At 40.0% G+C, this 22,825-nt stretch overlaps 1 protein-coding gene across 1 annotated transcript in view; it reads left to right on the top strand.

The window, feature by feature from the left end:
- Positions 1–22,825, top strand: part of LOC125881277 (calcium-activated potassium channel subunit alpha-1-like) — a 148,850-nt gene that overhangs the window by 67,301 nt on the left and 58,724 nt on the right. The window contains exons 3-7 of the mRNA XM_049564364.1: positions 2,350–2,411; positions 13,846–13,939; positions 15,069–15,198; positions 20,762–20,814; positions 21,065–21,241. Of these exons, the coding sequence (XP_049420321.1) occupies positions 2,350–2,411; positions 13,846–13,939; positions 15,069–15,198; positions 20,762–20,814; positions 21,065–21,241 (516 nt within the window). The remainder of the gene's footprint in view (positions 1–2,349; positions 2,412–13,845; positions 13,940–15,068; positions 15,199–20,761; positions 20,815–21,064; positions 21,242–22,825) is intronic.

Raw genomic sequence — 22,825 nt, 5'->3', positions numbered from 1 at the left:
TGTAAAAAGTTTGCTGTAGTTAGATAACAGATATTTTGTCGCTTGCCCTCCATTTCTGATAATCTTCCACCTTCTTCTGTGGTTAGACAAACACAACATGACAGCAGTCACTTTTAGTGAGTGATTCTGAGTGACAGTGGTGTTGTGTCGGGAGAGAACACAGGTTGTCTTCCTACAGGTAACATCGATTGTCACCTCGAGCTCTGTTTGATCTCTAAATATATAGATAAACTGATTCATCCTTCCCATTTACCTGTTTGTATTTACAGTTTAGACTGATTTCCTGTGGTATTCGTTTTAAGTGTCACCTGAGCTGTCTCAGTGTCAGAGCTGTCACCTGACGACTCTTTGCTTTGTTCACTAACACCTCGCGATCTCATGTTTATTACCCTGCAACCTGCCTCCCAGTCCGCTCTGAACATCTCTCCTCTCGCTCCAGGCTCCTGTTTATTCAGCGCCGTCTCCCCCTGCAGAAAGGCAGAGCGAGAGAGTCAAAGCAGTGCCCTGGTTTTTATTATCATGCTGCTCCACTGTGGCCACCGAAAGCTTCGGGCTCAGCTGCATCCTTCCTTGTTTGTGTCTGTGAAAGCTGAAGCCATTTCTGTCACCTCGCCCACTCTTCCGCTGCTTATTTACATGTTGAGCCGAGCTCTTGTGTGTTTATTTACACGTTGGATATACAGTAACTGATGAGTCTGTTTGTGACACTGCTGTTCCAAACTGTGACTCTTTCTTTTTGGTTTATATAACACAATTATAACAGGCTGACGAGCTCTATCAAGGTCCGTCGATGCTCATTAATAGGCATTAAACACTTGCTACACACCTGGAAACACATTTCTGTTCTGTTCGTTACATTTTCTTGTCCGTTCACACGAGGTTCAGCGTGTACAATTTGAGGGGATTTATTGGCAGGAATATAATATAATAAGTATGTTTTCTTTGGTGTAGTCACCTGAGAATAAGAATGGTTGAGTTTTCATTATGTGCTGTCTATATCTACATAGGGAGCAGGTCCTCATCTACAGAGATCGCCACTATGTTTCTATAGTGGTCCAGAACGGACAAGGCAAACACTGGCTCTAGATAGGGCCATTCATGTTTTCGCATAGTTAGAAGCCCCTCTGAGGGCTCTGAGGAGAGTGTTGGAAGAACACTGATTTCTTTATCATAAAACTGCTTTATTCAGTGTTTTTACTGGGTTAAATCACCTTGTCCATTGGTTTTAGAGAGGAAGAGACCTCTGTGGATAATTTGACTCCTGGTAAAAACCTCCTGAATGTCTGAATCTTACGTTAATTGAGAAAAAAGGTGAGCACACATAAGCATGTGCTGGGCTAGCAACTCATCTCCGACATGCTAAACAGCATCTGAAAAACACTGACTTGGTGGTTTTAAACACCTGCTCCATTTGTTTTGGAGAGAAAGAGACCAATGTCGATAATTAGGCTCCCTGTAAAAACCTCCTGAAGAATAAACTCTGAAGCAGTTCTTACCAGGAGAAGTTTCAGCCGGTTGTAATCTGCAGTCCTCACCATTAGATGCCATGAAATTTCCATAAATCTGACACACTGCTTGTTTTAATAGTTATGCTTCTGTGAAAATAAGCTGTAGAATAAAACTACAGCTGCAACTGTTACTTTATCAGCTGTCGATCAATTTATCTCATTGTTTAGTCTATAAAATGACAGAAAACAGTCTGAGTTTACATCTTCAAGTGTCTTCTTTTATTCGATTGTCCTAAATCCTAAATAAATTCAATTTACATTTATATATACCAGAGAAAAGCAAAAAGACAATTACTTGATTACCAAAATAGTTGATTGCTTTTCTGGTGATTGGCTAATTAACTGACTAATTGCTCTGAAAAGATAATTTAATAATGTGTTTCTCTGTGTCTTAGACTTCCCTTTTTATCACTTGTCATACTGTGTCTCAGTGCATTTATTGAATTCTTCATTCTTCTACTTTAAATTTGATTTGCTAATTTTTTATTTTAGTTCACCTTGACTAATTTATTTTTCTGCTCTAAAAGCACTTTGTAACCTGGTTTTGAAAAGCGCACTTTAAAAAAGTATTTCCATCATCAAAAGTTTAGAGGACAGACACTTGTTGCCATTTGTTTTAATAAATTGCTCCACATCCCTTTTAATTTTGGAATAAATTAGCCAAACAGGTCAAATGCATTAAGCTGGTGTCCTCCTTTTCCCATTTCCTGTAAGAGAGTTCAAAGCATCCAAAGATTGAACATCTACCGGCTGAACTAGTTTTTGTGTAAAACTATATTTTGGATGATTTAGTAGTGTCATAACAACTTAAATCAAATGTCCCTTTTTTCTTTTCTTGCAGGTGGTGCTCGTATTTGCTCTCAGCATCGGAGCCCTTGTTATATACTTCATAGATTCTTCTGAGTAAGTATTTTTTGGTTTACTTAAAAGGGACACATCATGCTTTTCCTTATTTTCTGTCATATACCGTATATTTCCAAATAGTCGCCCGGTGGCAAATAGCCACTGGGCAACTAATAGCTGCCGGGGGTTTGATCCCATTTTGCGGATTAAACGCCGGTCCGATTAAACGCCCGGGCGATTATTTCCTCATTGATTGCCTCATGGCCAAGGGACTGTTTGCGCTTTTACGCACGGGTCGGTGGTGAAGTGTGCACGTGACTCGTGCTACAGACGGACGGACAGACAGCCATCTATCTAAAACAGGTATTACATCTGGCTGCATCTTTCCCACATCAAATATCCGTGATCGCCTTGACCCACGTGCATAAAAGCGCACACAATTCCGTGTCCTCTCACCGCGGATGCTGTGATTTGATGGCCCGGTACTCATTGTAGCCCACCCTTATAAGACCCAGTAATAATAATAATAAGTTACTGTGGACCTATATGCCATGCCTTTAATTAAAATTATCAGAGGAGTTCGCTGAAAGACAGGTAATGTCAGCCTGAATTACTCATGTGCGTCCCCGGTGAAAATCGCTGACATGCATGGGGAATACAGCTTCTACAGGCTCGCCATAGCTTACTGTCAGGACTCAGGGACCATAATTTGGGATGGTGGACTGTCGGAATGGCGATATTTCGGTGTGGTGGCCTGTAACTGTTGGTTAAATGGCCCGTTCGGTTGGTATTCGGATAATTGGGGCTTTACTGGTATAAAGCAATAGCACCACCCAGCTGTGAAACCTGTGTACATGAAAAAAATCACCCACTCTAAACGTTTAGAGATTTTTGTACACGAACTCACCCCTACATTATACAATATTTTTGCACTAAAAACATACTGGACAGGAACTGTAACCAAATAATGGCCTGGTGCAGGTCGGTGGAAAAAAAACCATAAAAGCCTTGAGCAAATAGCCGCCTTGTTCTTTTAAACGCCTGGGGTCAAAATCGATTCTCTGAAATAAACGCCCGGGCTACTATTTGGAAAAATACGGTATGTAATGTTACAATGTCGGATGTTCATATCAAACATGGCCAAAGTTTCAAATAGTGAGGTAAATGTATGTAAAAGTCCCTGTGAGCAAAAACCTCAGGCCTTAGTTCGCTCTTAATACTCTGTTTCCAACTGTGTTTTCCACTTTGGCTGCAAGATGACGTCAGCTCGTGATGGATTTCTTTTTACAGTTATCTGCTCCAGGCACACTACTGTGGATGTTTACATTAAGAAGCTACATGCTAACATCAGGAACACATGTAATCTTGGTTGCAGATGATCAGATTCCTATTGAAACATATCAGGGTTTTGGTTCAGAGGCTTTTATTGGTGATTCTTCACAGTAGAAAGTGCCGCCATACTCTGTTACAGTCATTCCCCGGCTGCAATAACAGTGCAGAGACACAGAGATAGAGAAACGCTGACTAATGAAAGCAGACCGGGCTTTATCAGGAGGGGGGCTTGTAGACACAGGTGCTAAAACAGAGCGTTCGGACAGAGGGTGAATACGTGTGTTAAAGCACAGACAGTGTGAAGAAAATAAAGTGTTTTGGGAATGTTAAAGTAGGGCTGGACGATATGGCCTGTAAATAATAATGCAATATTTTAAGGCTATATCAGGATTCACAATAAATCTCTGTTTTGAAATCTACTTTTATCTAGGTGGACTACTAAAATACTAAATAAACAACTGTTCCAGTAAAGGTAAAGTATTGTTATAATGAAGTAAATCAAAGTAGAACCACCGGTGCTTTTATTTGTAAGCACTCGGCTCATTTTGGGCCTGAGGCGTTGATGTTTTTCATGTGACAACTGAAGCTTCTGGTCAGCAGTTAGCTGTTAGCAGTTTGCAGAAACTTGAACTGATACAGCAGCGCCGTTGAATGTGAGCTCTCTAGTTTATGTATTTATAATATTTGCACGTTGCACTGATTCTTAATGGTTGCAAAATACAACTAAGTGGTCAACATGTAGAGCCTGCAGATACAAAAACACACGCCTCACCTGCTCACACACTGTCGCCCAGGAGATTGGTCCGGATGTGTGGGGGGTGCATGTGACTCATCATGTTTGAGTCTTTGTGTGTGTGTGTGTTTACCTGTGAGACAGAGAGAGCGAGAGAACTTAACGGCCATAGCGAGTCTCATTTTGATGGCTTAAAAAATGTATGTCACAATTTATAATCAGTTTGTGATATAGTCATTTTATACATCCTGTGTGGAACAAGCATCAAGTATAATAAGTGTCGCCCACCCCTACATTAAAGCATGTAAACATGTGCTAGTAGAAACCCAAAATGCAAGTATGAACCTGAAAATGAATGCTACTCTAACGCATAGGTCATGGTTAACCCTGTTTAACCTGTTTCACTGCAGGATATTTAAGAGATCGAGATACTGAGTGTTTGTCTGAAGCTGTCCCTATTCTCTGAGTCCTTTAGCTCAAATCTTACAGTAGCCTTTTCATCAGAGAAATGTACCATAGAAATTTACCACAGATGCTGTTTGTATTATGGTCTCAAAAAACCCTGCTGTTAAAATGATGTTGCCTCATTTCTAAAGATTAAATGAAAACGTGTATTTATTTCAGACATTTATGATTTAGATTAGCCTCAGAGACCTCAGCCCATTAACTCATACATCCTCATATAATGCATATACTGTGCTTCTAGCCTTAATTACATTGAGTGCTTTGTGCTCTGTATATGGTATTTGAGAGCACGTACTCGCTGGCTGTTTATATCCAATCCCCTTTCAGGTAAATGGCTGAGCTTACCAGGGATCTCTGCCGACACACAGCCAGTGCTCACAGATGAAATTTGCTTAATCTCTGTAATGAAAGGATCAGACTCTCAAACAGGCAGGAAGGACCCAAGTTCCTGTTGAAAACCAATCACCGTCGCTCATCGAACTAGAGGAAGCGGAAGAGCCTTTTAGCTCTGTGCACCACAGTGTGCTGTTACAGCAGCTCGGTGGTGTTTGGACAGGATGTGCCATTAAGAAGTAGAGCAAAATACAGCAGGATAAAAGCTTTTATCAAACCCCAGAGGGAGTCTCCGCTCCGCTGGGAGTAATGTTAAAGCAGAGAGGAGAAAATAGACTGTAAACTTGTGTAATCTGGCTCATGGTCCTGGAGGCAGGCGTGCAGGTTATTTGTTATTTCATAAGAGTGCGTACAGCTGAGGGCTTGGCCTGCTCTGATGTGGTCTGCGAGCATGATCTCATTTCATTAACTGGACAAGCTCAGGTAGAGTTACATCCTCACCAGTGCCATCTGTGGCCTCCTGTTCTCCAAACTTGTTTGTAGCGACGCCTGATACCTTTTCACCTGATGAAGGATGACCTACAACCTCTGTCTTTAACCTTTTCACGCTCAAGAAAGGGCATTGTTAAATACACAATGAGGTATGATGCCGCAGCACCTGTTCGATGACTTATATTCATATTCCTCTACAACGCTCTTTGTCTCACTTTTTATTCAGTCTTGTCCAGGTCTTTCTATTATTCAGACTGTATTTTTTCACGACCTGTCAGTCCAACAAGCCCAGTACTTAAAGCCAAAGAGCAGCCAGTTAGCTGCTCTCTTGCGTGCTTCTAAGTGGCAGCAGACTGTAACAGATACAGCCCTTCCTGTAATTAGTCCTGCGGGGCTGCTGAGGCTGTCATATGACGGACAGGCTGACCTGGCTGGAAGCGACACAGAGAGAGACGTCAACGCAGCAAGACCCACTTAGATTCATAGACGAGAGCTCAAGCTACGAGCTGCACTGGGATGAAGAAGCTGCTCAGGTCCCAGGGGAGTTTTACTTCAGAGAGCTGTGTCTTACTTTTCACCCTATGCTTCCATGTACTTTGTAAGACACCCTGTTCTTTGTTTCATCAATGTTAAAGTAGAGCTGGGTGTTGCACCTCAACAATGAGTACTCAACAAACTGAGTATTTAAAGCTGGTGTTAAATACTTGATCAGACTCTTGTTTAAGATATTTAAGTTAAATTAATTTGAATTTGGCCACTGGGGGGCAAAAAAACTTCACAACAAGCCACAACACTTGCCTATAATCTTCCTAAAGTTGTCACAGTAGTTAAATCTAGTGTCCATGTATAGTTTTTTCCTGGCAAGCTTATTATTCACATCTGAAATATCCCACTCAGCACAAGTCTTTGTACAAATTCTGATTGATAACCTAATTTAAATGCTTAAACTGATTTTTTTTGGCCACTTGGAAGCAGAGTAGCATTCTTTAAACACAACCTTTACGCGTTATCATTACCATATAAAGGTGAAAGGTGAAAAGTTGCCACAAAAAGGAGCAACATGTGTGTGAACACAGCAATCACACTCAAATGCCCACCAAAACAACCGGACCGAGACCTTCTTGAAGAGGTGTCTTGATCCGGTTACAAATGAACTCTGGTGCAGTTCGTTTGTGGTGAGAACGTGTTCCGACCTGGATGTGAACCAACTGCAGTCACATGACACATTGTTTGGGTTAAACATGAGCATGTTACAGTCCTGGAGGATTATTAATGTGCACCTCCTCCTGTACTGCCTTAATATGCACAATCGGCACATCCAATGCATCAAAACATTGTTTTCTAGTTGGAGCCGCGCCTCGTTTTCAAACTGCATGGTTTGACTAAAATGAACAATGACAGCAATATAGTCCACGATGAGCAGCGCTAAAATCAACCTGCATAGTTGTCCCTCCATTGTGACATTAGAAAGTGTCGCATTTATCTTGCAAGTGTACTCTTCTTCAACGTTTTGTTTACTTCCTGGATTTTTCCCACATGGAAATTCTGACCAATCAAGAGCAGCTTTCTCGTGCAAGGCATTTTATCTGGTCTACTTGTAAATGCTAACATGAGAACACGAACCATCTCCAGGCAGTTATATAACTTTGTAACAAAATTAGTCCCTGATTCGGACCAAAGCAAGACAACTCTAGGTCTGAAAGCATCCTAAATCCTGGTGTGGACCAAACAACCAAACCGAGAATGCTTGAAAAGATGGGTCTAAGTCTGCTTCCAAATGAACTCTAGTGTGAGAAAAAACAAAGCAACCACTGGATTTCATGATGGCAAATATGTGATTTTAGCAGAATATAAGCAACAGATAAACCAATGAATCCATCTGCTGATTATGAAATCTGTCTGCAATCTCATAATTGATCCTGATAAAGGCCACAAATATCCCATAGCTTATTTATGCTAGTGCATACATGTAAACATGGTAATACACATGCAGGTCAGTGAAAACTGCCATCATTGTATCCGACTCCTTGTACTTTGTCAGCTCATTAAGTCCATTAAAGAGTGTGTGCCTGTGATCCAACAGTATTTAGCCCCAAATCATTCCTGTACAAGATGCTTTCTTTTCATTTTGTCTCTGTTAGTCATTATTCATAAGATGCAATTGATTTGCAGTCTAATAACAGCCTAATAATAATGCTCACAATCAGTTATTTCTCTATGAGCTCTTTGTGAAACCAGAGAACATAAATATAAACACTTTAGAAGCATTAAAGTGCTGCTGCATTAACAACCGCCAGTTCCTGGAATTTGTTATCCTGCTTCGTCAGAACTCATTTGGGGAAATCAAATGCCACAACTGTCCAATCAGTTAGTTACCGGTCTGTCGGTAGAACTTCACGTTTACTATTTTGGTTTGTTTGCAAAAGTCAGTGTCAACATGACCGAACCAGAACAACAAGGTATCATTTGTAACCTCTGGTGCAGACCAAATGAACCAAACCACAAGTGTGAAAGCTCTGTTTTAGTCTCCACCAACTCCTGAGAAAAGTATCTGTCTCTTTGTCTCTGCTTCACTTTCTCACTTTCTACCTCAGCTAGTCACTCACTAAACATTGGTCTGCCATTTGGTGCTGATCAGGGAGCTTGCACTGTGTTTATCAGATTTTTTTCCCCGCTGAAAACAGATTCCTGCTGCATTCGAAAACAGTTTGAAAATGGCACTGAGCTTTAACCATGATGCTATAGTAAGCTGTAAACCATAGCTGTGAAATAAAAGAGGCCAGAAAACTGTAGAATTGTCATTCTTAAATTGGTAAAGCTTTAAAAGAAAGATTTTCTAATTGTTGACTTAATCAGGCAAAACTCTTGCCCAGCTGCTTGTGCTAAAGGGATACTTTCAACCAGCTTTGTATCATATAATAACTCATCCAGTGGATTTTTCTTTAGGGCTGTTGCTCAACAGATTGTAGACCCAAAGAGGATAACATTGGATTGAGAGAGGGACCTGCCCCTCACTCTCTTCCTTTCAAGCTCAGACCAAACTTCGATCAGTGGAACATTAAAACTCAGCAGTGTTGATCAAACCTAAACCAAGATCCTGTTACTGTATTGCCAAAATCTCATCTAAAATGTCTTCAGAATCATATTTTACTGCACTGTTTGGCTGTAATAAGAGAATTTGTAAACAGGAAGTGGGCACCACACTGTTTCCTGTATTGTAAAAAAGGAGGCTGAAAAATCTGAGATCAGACGGTAAAACTAAGCAGTGCTAATCAGATATGTACAGAGATTCTGTTGCTGTGTTTCTCACCTAAAATGTTATCAGAAACATATTTTAGTTTACTGTTTAACTGTAATTTGAGTTGTTTGTTACCAGCCAGCCCGCCATATTGTTTTTGGGGGGCGGTATTAACCTTTGAATTGTTTGCAATCCGCCAACCGAGAGAAGAAGAAGAAAAATGCTTTGCAGGCTGTCATTCCGATTGAGACTGGCCATTAAAGACGTGTCTTACAGCTTTCAGTTTAGGCCCTGCCCACTAGGTTCAACTTTTTACTCGCAAGGCTTTTTGACTTGCAAACAAAAAAGAAATGACTCGCAAACAAAACTTTAGGATTTGCATTTTTTAATCAATCATTATTTACTTGCAATAAAACATTTTTTGATTGCAATGTTGATACTTTTGCTCTCAAATCCTTTTTTGATTGCAAAACCTACTCTGTTTGATTGAATAATAAAGAAACAAATGTAGCTCCATACACGTGTGGTTGCCATCAGACAGCATGAAGGCCCCTCCATGTGAGTTGGTCAGTCCTGTTTGATCTGAATCGAATGAGGGACGGAGAGAGGCAGACGCCAGAGCGACCGTGGGCAAGGACAGTTTGTGATCCATAACAGTCCTCCTCCAAACCAGGTCTACTTGAACTCAATTATTTAGCACAGCAGGCCTGCCTCCACACTATATGGTCTGTCACCCTGCTATGACAGGGATTTGCCGGGCTGACGTGTCATTACAGTGAATCAGGGCAGAACTATCCAACGTGTTGGGACTATTCTTAGAGATGCCTGAGAGAAGACGGGTGATTTTCTATGTCTTGATTGTAGTTTTCGGAGAAATTATTCAGATGCAAGACACATGAATGTAACAGTTATTTTAAATGTTCTTCTGGGGTCGAATAAAGGAGGAGAAAACAAACATGCAACACTTGCTGAGGAGATGAGACGATGCAACAAAAGGAGGACAACTTCAATTAGAGTACAAACAAAAGATTAACCAGTTCGTCTTCTTTACCCATAGTTTGACCAATGAAATCCAGCAGCTTTTACAGTAGGTTCTTTATATGCATCCAAATGCAGTGCAACAATAAGTCAACTTTACACTTGAGGGTTAAAATAGCATGGCCTAGCTGGAGTAATACACCGTCTGCTGGTAAGGATTTTTATCCATTAGACTCAGGACGACATGTGACGGCTGATGAAGATGTGACATTTCCTCATCACATCCCTGACCTCCTGATCATGAACTGAGTGTCAGCGCTGTGCATCAGATCAGTTCAGAATAATCCCCGAGGTATTTTACGGTTACCTCACTCCAGCTCCAGGAGGACAGTGTTTTATCAAAGGGACTTTATGAGTTTTTTTTTTTTTTTTTTTACATTACAAAAGCAATTTGCTTTAATCCGAGAGGTATTAAACAGCACAAGGGAGATTGTTGCTGTTGAGTGATGTGGTCTGCATCAGTGGAGCTTGTGAATGTAAGTGTAGGGATCCTGCAGAGAGGAGACTAACAACAAACTAAATGTGTGAGAGGGACCTGCTTATCACTAACATGCTGCAAGAAGGACATGACTCACACTAACCTGTGCTTTAGAGAAGTGGCTCGCTCCCAACCTTTTCACCTTGTTAGAACGAAGCAATATCTATTTGCTGCCCTTCTTTTAGTACCATATGTCCAAGAATATTGAAGAATTAGCCAAAGAGTGATTTTCCTCATCAGATTCCTTTATTTGTGTCACTTTTAAAGGACTGATGAGGTGAAATGATCCAGTAATTTACATGAGAAGCAAAGATAACAGAAAAATCATAATATACTGAAACACAAACACAACTTTGTGTTGCAGAAATATACTGTGGATTTAGTGCTTTTTCTGACCCCCACATTGGGAACCACTGCTTTAGGGCTGCAACTAATGATTATTTTCATTATGAATTCTATAAATGATTGCTCTGTTTGATCAATCGATTGTTTTGTGTAAAGAAATCTCATAAAATAGTGAAAAACAAGTTCCCAGAGTCCAAGGTGATGCCTAGTTTTGTCTTACTGACAGACCAAAACCTAAAGATAATCAATTATGATATAAAACCTATGATATAAAAACATGAGAGGTCACAACCATCAGATGTTTGGTTTAATAAACAACCTAAAGGGTATCTTTAGTGTTTTGTGTTTTTTAACCTGGACCCTATTTTCCCATGTTTTTGTGTCTACATGACTAATATGAACAACAATTTTTGAAGTTGCTCCACTATTGAGTGAGAGTGCTGTAGATGGCAGCAGCTATAATATAACCACTTTGTGCACCCTCAATGTACATCAATGTCCATTAAAAGTATGTTGTTTTTCCAGTGACTGGCTCAGTTATTACTTTGTGTCTGATAACATTATGAAAAGGAGCCATACAGAGATAGACCTTTTTGTTAAACAGTAGGATCCTTTTTGTTTAACAGCCTCAAAAATCACCAGCCTCTATTAACCCTTTGAACACCAAGCAAATTGGCTTGATTTCTTTTAAGAACATGGGAAGAAGGCAATGAGCAAGGAAAGAAGTGACCCCAAAAAAATGAGGCAAGAAATTGGTGAAAAGAGAAAATTAAAAACAAACAAACAAGAAAATGACCCACAATGAGTACTTAAAAATTATAATAATTCTTAAAGATTATTTTAAAATGTAGTAATAACAATGATAGCTAAGCATTTTACTCTTTTTCCCTTTCTTTCAAAGATCCTTGAGAAAGTAATCACAGACCAGCTGTGTGATTTTCTCCATGATAATAATTTATTTGAGGAATTTCAGTCAGGATTTAGAGTGCATCATAGCACTGAGACAGCACTAGTTAAAATTATACATGACCTTCTGATTGCTTCAGAAAAAGGACTCGTCTCTGTACTTGTTTTATTAGATCTTAGTGCTGCGTTTGACACTATTGACCATCAAATTCTGCTGCAGAGACTGGATCACTTAATTGGCCTAAAATGTTCTGCACTAAGCTGGTTTAAATCTTATTTATCTGATTGTTTTCAGTTTGTTCACATTCATAATGAATCATCCTTAGGTACTAAAGTTTGTTTTGGAGTTCCGCAAGGTTCTGTGCTCGGACCAATCCTATTTACTCTATATATGCTTCCTTTAGGTAACATCATTAGAAATCACTCTGTAAATTTCCATTGTTATGCGGATGATACACAGTTGTATTTATCTATGAAGCCAGAAGAAAGTAATCAATTAACTAAACTTCATAATTGCCTTAAAGACATAAAAACCTGGATGAGCACCAATTTCCTGATGTTAAATTCAGACAATATAATGTATAAATAAAATTGATTGATTGATTGATAATAAAAAGTCATTTTAGGGTGTAAAAAGCAGCAAAGTTTTCACATCTAACTGGGTGATTTAAGGATTTATTTCAACCAGACCAGAGCTGGTTATTGTTGGAACAGCAGAAAGACTAATCAATATGTTTTTTGTAACTTTTACTTTGTTTCTGTCGATTTCGAACGAAGGATGTTTTATAATGATAGAATTACTGTTAATTTAAATGGAGTCTGGTGGATTTGGGGATAGTAATTTCGGGGCTGTTTCTGGTCAAACAAAAAAATATCGTAATATATAACAAAGGGGTAGCTGTCAGACACTTAGAGTAACAATCTGAGCCTGTCAGTGACAAAAACAAGCACTATAAGTGGACGTCACATATCTCCCCAATCCTTGCCTCCCTCTACTGGTTGCCAGTTAACTTCAGAATTGGTTTTAAGATTATTTTAATAACCTTTAAAGCTCAACATGGTTTAACCCCCAGATATATAGCTGAGCTTCTGACTACCTGTGCTCCAAGTCATGACCTGAGATCCTCAAGCCATCCTTCACTAGTCATCCCTAGATACAGGCTGGTAACTGAAGGTGAAGTTCGACCCTTACATGATTGCCAGAAAATTAATTTACAACAATTTTGCTATTTGAACAAACAGCTAATTGATTCATCGACTAATTGTTTCATCACTAATACAAATAACCATCAGAAAAATCTGTTATATTTTTATTTGTGTCACTCAATTATTTGTTTAAAATATACATTAATGAAACATTTATTCCACATCACAGCTGTACACCAAGTAAACTAACTGTCTTTCTCCACCGCCTTGTTCAACTTTGAATGTCCAGTAAACCTGTGTTTTCATTTTAGGTGTGAATAATATTTTGAGAGGAAATCTTTTAACTTCCAGGTCATCATATATTTATTACACAGTCCTACTAACCTACAGTCACATTCACTTGGTTAATCATTTCTCTTTATTTGAATTCTTAGTGCCAGATACAAGCTTTTTAAGGGTGAGACTTCACTGCATTGCTAGCATTTGCTATGGCTGCCTGATTTCATAAGAAGACATGAACCCTGCATGCATCTTTAACCCTTAAACTACTGCCTTGGCTCTGCATTTCCATCATGGTTTGACTTTAATTTCTCATCCGAAATGTTGTTTATGAGATTGGAAATGCAGGCCTTAAAGGAAAACGGCACCATTTTCATGATGCAATCTTTCACCTGGAACATGATTCTGAACAGATTGTTTTGCAGTTATTTAAGGGTTAATCAGGTATCTCGACAAGTTATTGCTTGTGTGACAATTAATGCATGTCCTTTCTCTACAGAAAAACCATTGGAAAATACCAACTATTGCACTTTTTTCAACACTTAAGTTCCTCTTCTTTTGGAAATCTTTGAAATGGAAAAAGGAAAAGAAGAATGCATCTTTATGCTTTTTTATACTGTTGATATATTTGCATTTTACCAACCCTTTCCTCACCTGAGTGGCAGCATTTGTAAGACATTAACATTCTGTGTTTCTCTCTTTCTGATAGTCCGATCGAGTCCTGTCAGAACTTCTACAAAGACTTCACGTTGCAGATTGACATGGCGTTCAACGTTTTCTTCTTGCTGTACTTCGGCCTCCGTGTAAGTAAAGCTGAAGTTGCCATCATTTTAAAGGTCCAGTGTGGAAGACTTAGGGGGATCTATTGGCAGAAATGGGATGTGATATAATAAGTATAGGCGTCACAGTGGGGGGTTTAAACGCTGGGGGTGGGGGAAGCCCGACTGTGCGGAGTTTGCTTGTTCTCCCCATGTCATCTTGTGTTTTCTGCAGGTAATCCGTCCTCCCATAGTCCAAAGACATGTAGATTAAGTGGTGACTCCATTGGTGTTTCCACACATGGTCCTTTTCAGCCCTCTATGTGAACACTCCAAGAGAACTCAGACCCCTCTGAAGTGAAGTGAACTCAGGTATGAGTTTGGTTCACTTCAAGCCCGCTGTGTGGGTCACTTAACCTGTGCCTTGTGGACACAAAGCACTCCAAGGTTCGCTTTGCTCTTTGCAGTTGTATTTAGCCCTCTAGATCACATGCTGTTGCACTGGGACGCTTGAAAAAACAGACGAAACCATGTTGGCCTGTAACTGTTGTTGTTCATTTAAAAAGGACTACATGTGAAAACACTCTAAATTGTCGGTAGGTGTGAATGTGAGCGTGAATGGTTGTCCGTCTCTATGTGTCAGCCCTGTGATAGTCTGGTGACCTGTCCAGGGTGTACCCCGTCTCTCGCCCAATGTCAGCTGGGATAGGCTCCAGCCCCCCCGCCGCAACCCCTAACAGGATAAACAGTTTAGGAAAATGAATGAATGAATGAATAATAGGTATGTTTTCTTTTGTGTATAAATACCTAAAATGAGAACAGTTGTGTTTCTGTTACCTTAGAATGAGCTGTTAATATCTACATATGGAGCGGGATCTTGTCCAAGGAGATTGCCATGTTGTACTGCCATGTTCGTACAGTAGTCCATAATGGACAGACCAAACACCAGCTTGAATTGGAGAGGTAAAAACCTCCTGGACAATGAACACTGAAGAAATTCTAAGCGGGAGAAGTTTCAACTGTTTGCAATCTGCAGTCCTCACCGCTAGATGCCACTATATCCCCCTAAATCTTTAACACTGTCAGTTTAGATGGAAGAAGTGTTGGTTACTTACACTCTTGTATGTGTACCCGTGCACAGTGAATCTCATCTTTAACTCCTAATTTTCACCAGTTCATTGCTGCCAATGACAAGCTGTGGTTCTGGTTGGAGGTGAACTCGGTGGTGGACTTCTTCACGGTTCCTCCGGTGTTTGTGTCGGTGTACCTGAACAGGAGCTGGCTCGGTAAGGACGCTCACACAGGCCTATAAACAGGCCGTGCATCACAGTGGATCTTTGGGCTTGTATTTCCCAGGAGCCTGTGCTGCCGCCCAGTGGATTTAACGAGTCTAGCAGCTGTCAGTGAATGCACCACATAATTTCAGCATGTCACTAGAGCTGCAAAATCAGAAGCTCTTTGTATTTTGTGGTCTTTGACATCGGCACACCTGCAACATTAGCCATATAAGTTTGATAATTTTGTCATGACATGAACTTTTGCATGACGTGCATGAGGAGTTCGAGTGATCGTCACTATTACCGTGGAAACACTGCATCAAATTAAAACCTCTGCTACAGCACAGCATGAAAACTGAAAAGCATGGTGACTCAGAAGCTTTACAAGCTTTACTCGTCAAACTAATGCTTGTTTGCGTGACAACACTATCAAATATTGTATGGCTGTCATCTGGTGTGCCATTTAAACTTGCATCTAGGCAAGTCGATTTAAATGGAAATGTAATCTGTGTCTTCGGCCATGTGTTGTGGGCAGGGGGCATTGTGCTGCTGGTGTCATTCACACGCCCTTCACCTCTGCTGCAGAGCTCTCCAGCACACCTGTAATAACACTCGAATGAATCACGCTGTGATGGAAAAGTATACGAATGGATTAAAAAAAAAAAAGAGGTAATAGGCTTTGTTTGGGGCTCAAGCGCTAGAATAGAAGTCAATCTGCTAAATGTGTGAAGCTCATCACTCGGAGAGGTCTGTGAGGAATTACAGGATTAATGGGGATGTTTTTATTTTGCTGCATGACAGGTTTTTATAGCTGCTTTTTCTTCTCCTGTCAGCTGAGGAACAAACCTCAACCCCAGCAGTGAAACTTCAGAGTCAGAATGACAGCTTGATAGGTACAGTTGCATAACGTGCCTGTGTTTTTTCCCTGGGCTGATGTACTGTGACTTTCAGTGTGAAAACAAAAGTAGAACAAGCTAGTGCTGGTAGCTGGTGCCATCTAGTGGACATATGAGAGTATGACAGTGTCATCTTGATTTTCAACAGCAGTACAGGGTGTCCATGTCGTTAGTTGCATTATGCTGACAGTTGTTTGTTTGTGAGGAATAATACATTTTTATTGGCCATTTTATTGCTGTAGGTGCTTTTAATCAAGCTCAAATTAATAACTTATTATTTCTGATTTTCTCTCCTGCGCTCACATTTATCATTATGTCAGTCTCTGAGTTATTGTGTGATGATGTTGTGCAGAATTTTTAACTAGTGCTTTTTTGTATCCTATTTTCAACTTTTGAAAATCCATTGTCACGCACACTGGCTGTTGCTCCGCTTTAGTGCTATTTGTTGCTTTTAATTCTTCTCTGATAAAGCCCGTCCTTCACTTTCCTACATAGATACCCTGCTGTTGTTTAAAAAAAAAAAAAAAGTCACAAATTAATCCCTCAGACCCCTCCTCTCCTGCAGAGCATCTGTTAGGTCTGTGTCGATGGAACGATGTGTTCAGATCAATCCACACGCTGAACAAAATATGAGGAAAATACTGTGTAAATGACACTGAACAAGGGCTGCATGATATGCAAAAAAAGGGTCATATTTTGACAGTTATTGGGATGTGATATGAGTTGCAATTTGAGCCAGAATGCTATTCTTGTCTTTATATTTTTACTTAAAAAAAGTGATGTAAAAGTGATGATAATGTCATTTTTGTTGGGGTCTGTACAGAACAATCACCCTTCCTTATGTCTGGGGTATGATATGTAGGCTGGGGCATCTCTGTAGTACCACAGTGCTAATTTACAGTGGTATGTTGTGACAAAAAAATTGCGGCTCCTGCAGTTTGGATTAGCATTTGGCCATATTGTGATTTAATAACAATTTGATTAATTGCGCAGCTCTACACTGAACTAGTACAATATACTGCAACTACATTTTGTTTGGTGTGTCAGTGATGTTTTGGGTTCAAAGATTTTGCAGTCACTTAAATCGCAGTTATGAGAAGAGTTGTTAGTTGAGGGAGAATTCAGCTGCTTGGTGTGATGCTGGTTTTATTTTTGCTTGCTAAAACGTTGTCATAGATGTTATGAAGGCTAGACCAACCCATCAGTTATTTTTAGGGATGTCCCCATCAAGTTTTTGCCCCTGATCTCGAGCCGAGTCATTTGATATGGAGTATCTGCCGATACTGAGTCCCAATATTTCTGTTTTCCCCACTTGACACAGCTGTACAGTGCACACTTAAAATGCATTTAGGTAATGTAAATCAATCCAGTGTATATGCTTGACAATTCAATAGCTCCACAGTGAAGAAAAAAGCCCTACATCAAAGCTGTATATTCATATGACATTAGGATATTTTCTGTACAGTACTGATATTACGGCCAATAATATGTTTTGTAGAAACCTACCTCTAAACTGTAATCAGATTTTGCCCTTAAAGTTGTAATCTGTGACATTTAAAAACAAACTAAGTGTTAGTTTTGGTGCTGATGATTGTTTTGGCTGCATTTCCCAGAATTCCTGAGTCAAAGAGAGCGAGCATTACTGCGATTCTGTTGTTACTGTTGTTACTGTTACCATGCTGTTAGTGTGTGTGTAGGTGTTGCTCTTTTTGTTGTCTGCTCTGCCATACACACACGCACACACTCTGCAGTTCTTCTATTTTCTGTTTTTCACACAAACCAAAACGCAGCACTTCCTGCCAGACTGTGAGCAGCAAATACAAAAAGCATTCATGCTCATAGCTGACCGAATATTAGATTATAGATCCAAATCTGAAAAGATTTTTGTTGAGCCACAAAAAATATACAGAATATAAAATATAATCAGATGTAATTCCAGCAGAAAAAAATCTCTGTTAATCCCAGTCAATATGGTCAGTGAGCAGTTGGTCGTGGAGGATTAGTGACTGACTTACCGTTTAGTTTAACTGAGGTTAAACAGGTGATGAGGTCATAACCTGCTCAGCAGCATCTGCTCGCAGCTGTCCAGCTCTATCTTCTCATCAAAGCTCCATATTTCATCGGGTGCCCTGTCAGGACATATTTGCACATATTCACACAGTATGTGCTAATTTACTCATGCTAACATTGATGCATGTGAGTGCGAGCATGACACACATTTTGGATGTTGCATAGAAAATGGTTTCATGCAGCAGCCAATAAACACAACAACAAGTTTTTACTGCAAAGTCTGAACTTTGAAGCTGAAATTCTGACCTGAAATGCAAACAGCACATTTATCTCTGACAGTGAAAATAATCCAGTGCAACTCCTTTAAATATTGTAAGGTAAACAGAACAATACACTACCAGATATGATATTCATTCAGTTAGTGGCCACATGTTGCAGATTTCAACTCCTGAGCTTTCTGTATTAAACTGTCCCCTGACACTAAATTTTCTCAAATGCAAAAGCTGCCATTCCTAACTTGAGGCTCACGACTCCATCCTGTAGGTCTGTAATCTTTTAATCATTTTTTAAGGATTTTACTGAAAAGAACTGTAATTTGATGAAAGGGAAAAAAATGACACAATTTTGAGACAGTCATTAGTTTGTTGTGTTTATATGCAGTCGAGTTCCAAAATTTCCTTTAAAGAGAAGCTCCACCTGAATGTTTATTCATTAGACTGCAGACGAATATCACATTTTTGCATGTTTGGCCTTTTTAACTTGTGACCCCTTTAAATCAAAGCAATGTCTATTTGCGAGCCCTCGTCACCTCATATATACTGTACTGTGGGTCTCCCAGTTGCAACTAGTTCAACTTTACCCTTGGAAACAAGGAGCGACATCACTTTCCCTGTGCTGCTTTCAGACGCCTATTGCAAGTATTTGAACCTTTGAACCCTGCGCACATTGGTGCAATATCTTTCAAATACATGGGGGAAAAGGCAGTGAGCAACTTGGTAAGAAACGTTCTACACATTGCAAAAAAATAATAATAACTTTTTAAAAAAGCTAGGAAAATAAGAAAAAAGCCAGGCAAAACTATATATAGCCTATAAAACTATAATTATGATATATTTAAAATTATGTTACAGAATTATTATCATTTTTAAGCTTGTTTTCCAGATCACTTCTTTGTTTATTTGTTTCTTTTTAACTTTATTTTCTTTTTTCCTTTCTTTCTTTTTTCTTCCTTCTTTTCTTAAATTTTCTTGTTTTTAATTTTCTCTTTTTAATAATTTCTTGCTAATTTTCTGGGGTAATTTTGTCTTGTGTTGCTCATTGCCTCTTGCATCTTTCCCATGTCACTGAAAGAAACCAAGCCAGTTTGCTCAGGTTTCAATAGGTGAAGAGTGATTTTTATTTATTTATTTTTTTTTAAAAAGTTTTTTGGTTAAGTTGAAGAGTCCCGAAGAAACAAAATGATCCAATAAGAAATTAGAAGAAAAGTCTGAAAAAAGAACTTTGTGCAACAGAAACAGTTTTTTTGTCAGTTTTATTTCTGTTGATCATCTTTCGGCCCCCTAGAATTATTTATATATTTTATTTAATCCTTTAAACAGATGCCACACTGAGACCAGGATCTCTTTTTCTAGAGAGACCTGTATACAAAGAAAAAAAAACTAAATTTTAAACATAGGTAGACAGATCATTCACAGACACACACCATAAATTTTACAATTAAGAAAACCTACATCAGTTTTATGTGCTGTCCATAGATGTGGTGGAACTTTACTCAACAATTGTGCGTGTTCTTCTGTGACTGCTGTCTGTGTGGGAGTAGTACCATCTACATGTACCTTGTCTGCGACTGTTTCATCACCTGTCTTAGTTGAGATTCTGATGTATTGTTTGTCATCTGAAATGTGGATGTATTTGTTCTTGGTGGGTAACCACTCTCGCACCTGCAGTGCACGCCTGACCATTGGGCCCAGATGATGAGACTCATAACTTTCTGCTATCATCAATGTAACGTGGTGCAGAATTTGGCACCTGTGACCATCCTGCTAATTCTTCTGGGAGGCAGATGGCTGCCGCCACACCTTGAGGTACTGAATACATGTCTTCACTAATGATCAGGCATGGTTTTTATTTTCTTTTTTATTTTATTTTTATTTATTTATTTATTTATTTATTTTTTGCACTGTGTCCCTGCATTCTTTACAATGTACATGAGTCTGGTCCGCGTCATACATGAGCGTGCAATGCAGTGGCAGATTGGGAGTATGTGTTGTATCAAAATGTAACCTGACCCATGGTTCCCACTGAGTCCATGTCTGTTTGAGGTGAGACTCTTCTGATGTCAGTTGGAGCCAGTAGACCTGACGCCTGTGATGTCTCTGTGGTGTTCCCGGGCAGCTGTGGCATCATGCTTTGTGGGGGGTTGTCAGAGAAGTCTAAATATAGTCCATCTTGAGTACTCATGATCTTAGTTTTGAGAGGGCACAATATATCTCTGCCTAGAAGGTTCACTGGCGTATGAGTTGAGTAGAGTAGGGTGCAAAGATGACTTTACCAGTGATGAGCATTGAAACAGGCTCTGTCATTGGTATGACTTGTGATTTCCCAGAGAAGCCTATGGTCTTGATGGATGACTTAGAGAGGGGGTGTATAGAGTCTTTTTTTTTTTTTTGTGTTTCCATATGTAGCCCCTGTGTCCACCATACAGGAATATGCTTGTTCGTGGATGACAACAGGTATAGTTGGTTCGTTGTGTGGCTGTAATGAAATGACTGGTGACATTACTTCCCCTTCAGGCTTCTCCGGGCAACCCTATCATGGGCACCCTGTCTCGTTTTCAGCCAGTTTTCTGCTGGACCTTCCCATGGGTTGACCGGACACTCCTTGCGCTGGGGCCGGGCTGGTAACAACCCCAGCACAGCTTGTTAGGCGCTGCAGGATTCACTCCTGGAAATCCTGTATTCATTTCCTGGGAGCCTGATTGCTGATAGGTGCGGCTCGCTGATAGGTTTGCCGTTGTGGTGGCTGGGGTCCTGGAGGAAGGTTCGGTCCCCTTCTCCATCCTCCTCAGCCTGCTGGTCCTCCCTAGGTTCGCCTCGACCCTGCCCTTCGGGGCCTCTGGCTATCGTTGTTTCCACCTGCTCATTGTGGATAACAGTAGTGGTAATGTGAGGCATTGCATTGTCAGTGTTCTGCGGTGTGGGGAGCGTCTTCTTTCATCTGCTCGGTCTTTGTATCCCTGGCCAAGGTCACTGTGAACCTTCCTCCACTTGGCCTTCCATTGTTGTTGCTGCTCTTGCCTCCCTACTGAGCGTAGTGGGTATTGTGCCGTCTCTGATGGTGATATGTCTTGTGGATATGGTGGTGGTGATGCGGGGGTGGGGCTGTGGGTGTCACATCCGTCGGTGCCTGGGGGTCCTGTGTGTCCTTGCTGCGCTCTGCTTGCACCATTTGCGGTGGTTGTGAGTCCTGTGGGTCCTGTGGATGCTTACAGTACTCTACTTGCACCATTTGCTTCCTACCCCCTGTCTGTCTAAACCACCCCAATACCTCCCTTTTTTTTATTTTAACCCTTTTGTTCTTTTTCTTATAACTCGCCTTAGTGTCTTTTGCCTCAGTGTGTCTTAGTTCTGTATCCACCTTGTCGCAACATGCCAGGTTGAAGGTTCCATCTTTAGGCCAACGATTTTTTCTTTTTCTTTTTCCTATTTTTAGATGTTCTTTTGTGCCATTTAGTCACACAGCGTTGGATTCAGTTTCTCCTACCTGGGTGTTATGTCATCACTATCTCTATAGGTGTCAGAAACCCTTTTTCCATCTGTCCTTGGTTGGCTCCCATGAAGCCTTGTTTAACTTTACTCACTCTGGGAATTTTGTGGTTGCTCGTCTGTTTCTTTTGTATGTATCAGTGCTAGTAATTTCCCTACTGTGAAGGCAGTTTTGTATTATTTTTCTTCAGAGGTTATGTTCTAATTTATGTGACCAATCTCCTCCCAAATTAGCTTTTCTAGGCACGACAACAATCTGCAATCTTGGATTAAATTCCACTCTGTTCTCTAAATCTTGAAATATTACCTGGTTCAGAGGAAGTGAAGCTACAGGTCTGTTTTTATAACCATCACACAAATATTGCAGCAGTGGATCTAAAGAGCGGGGAGTCCACAAATTATTTAAAATCGTCCCACTGTATACCTGAAATTCGCCTTCACTTGTTTCAGTTGGTAAATTTATTAACTATCCAAAGTTTTAGCAAATGTCTTGCCTGCCTTGCCACTGCTTCTCACCCTCGTTGTCTATGTAGGTTCTTTCTAACCCGAAATGTGTTCTTTATGCCTCTGGTATCTACTATGCCATCAGTCACACAATGTTGCTCAGCCCAATTTTCATCACTACTGCTGTCACCTTCTTCCACCCAGCTCTTAACAGCTTGATCTCAACTTCTTATTCCTTTATTTTATTACTTATTTTATTTATTATAAAACTATACTTATAACTTATTTTATTTATAATTTTATTACTTATTCTATTTATTTATGAAACTATACTTATAACTTATTTTATTTATCTATAAGATTAAATTAAAGTAACAGATATTTATTTTTATTCTCCCTTAACAGCCAACCAGTTTGTATGGAGTTCACCCGAGCAACTGGTTCAATCAGTGAAACGTGGACTTTTCGTTGGCACCGTTAGGTTTCCAGTCCCCAGACAATTTGTTGACACCGTTAGGTTACCCTTGTCTGGTTTTGTTT

The sequence above is a fragment of the Epinephelus fuscoguttatus genome, linkage group LG20, assembly GCF_011397635.1.
Source record: "Epinephelus fuscoguttatus linkage group LG20, E.fuscoguttatus.final_Chr_v1".
Lineage (NCBI taxonomy): Eukaryota > Metazoa > Chordata > Actinopteri > Perciformes > Serranidae > Epinephelus > Epinephelus fuscoguttatus.
Note: the sequence above shows the minus strand (reverse complement) of the source record. Positions and strands in the feature narration are given on the sequence as shown.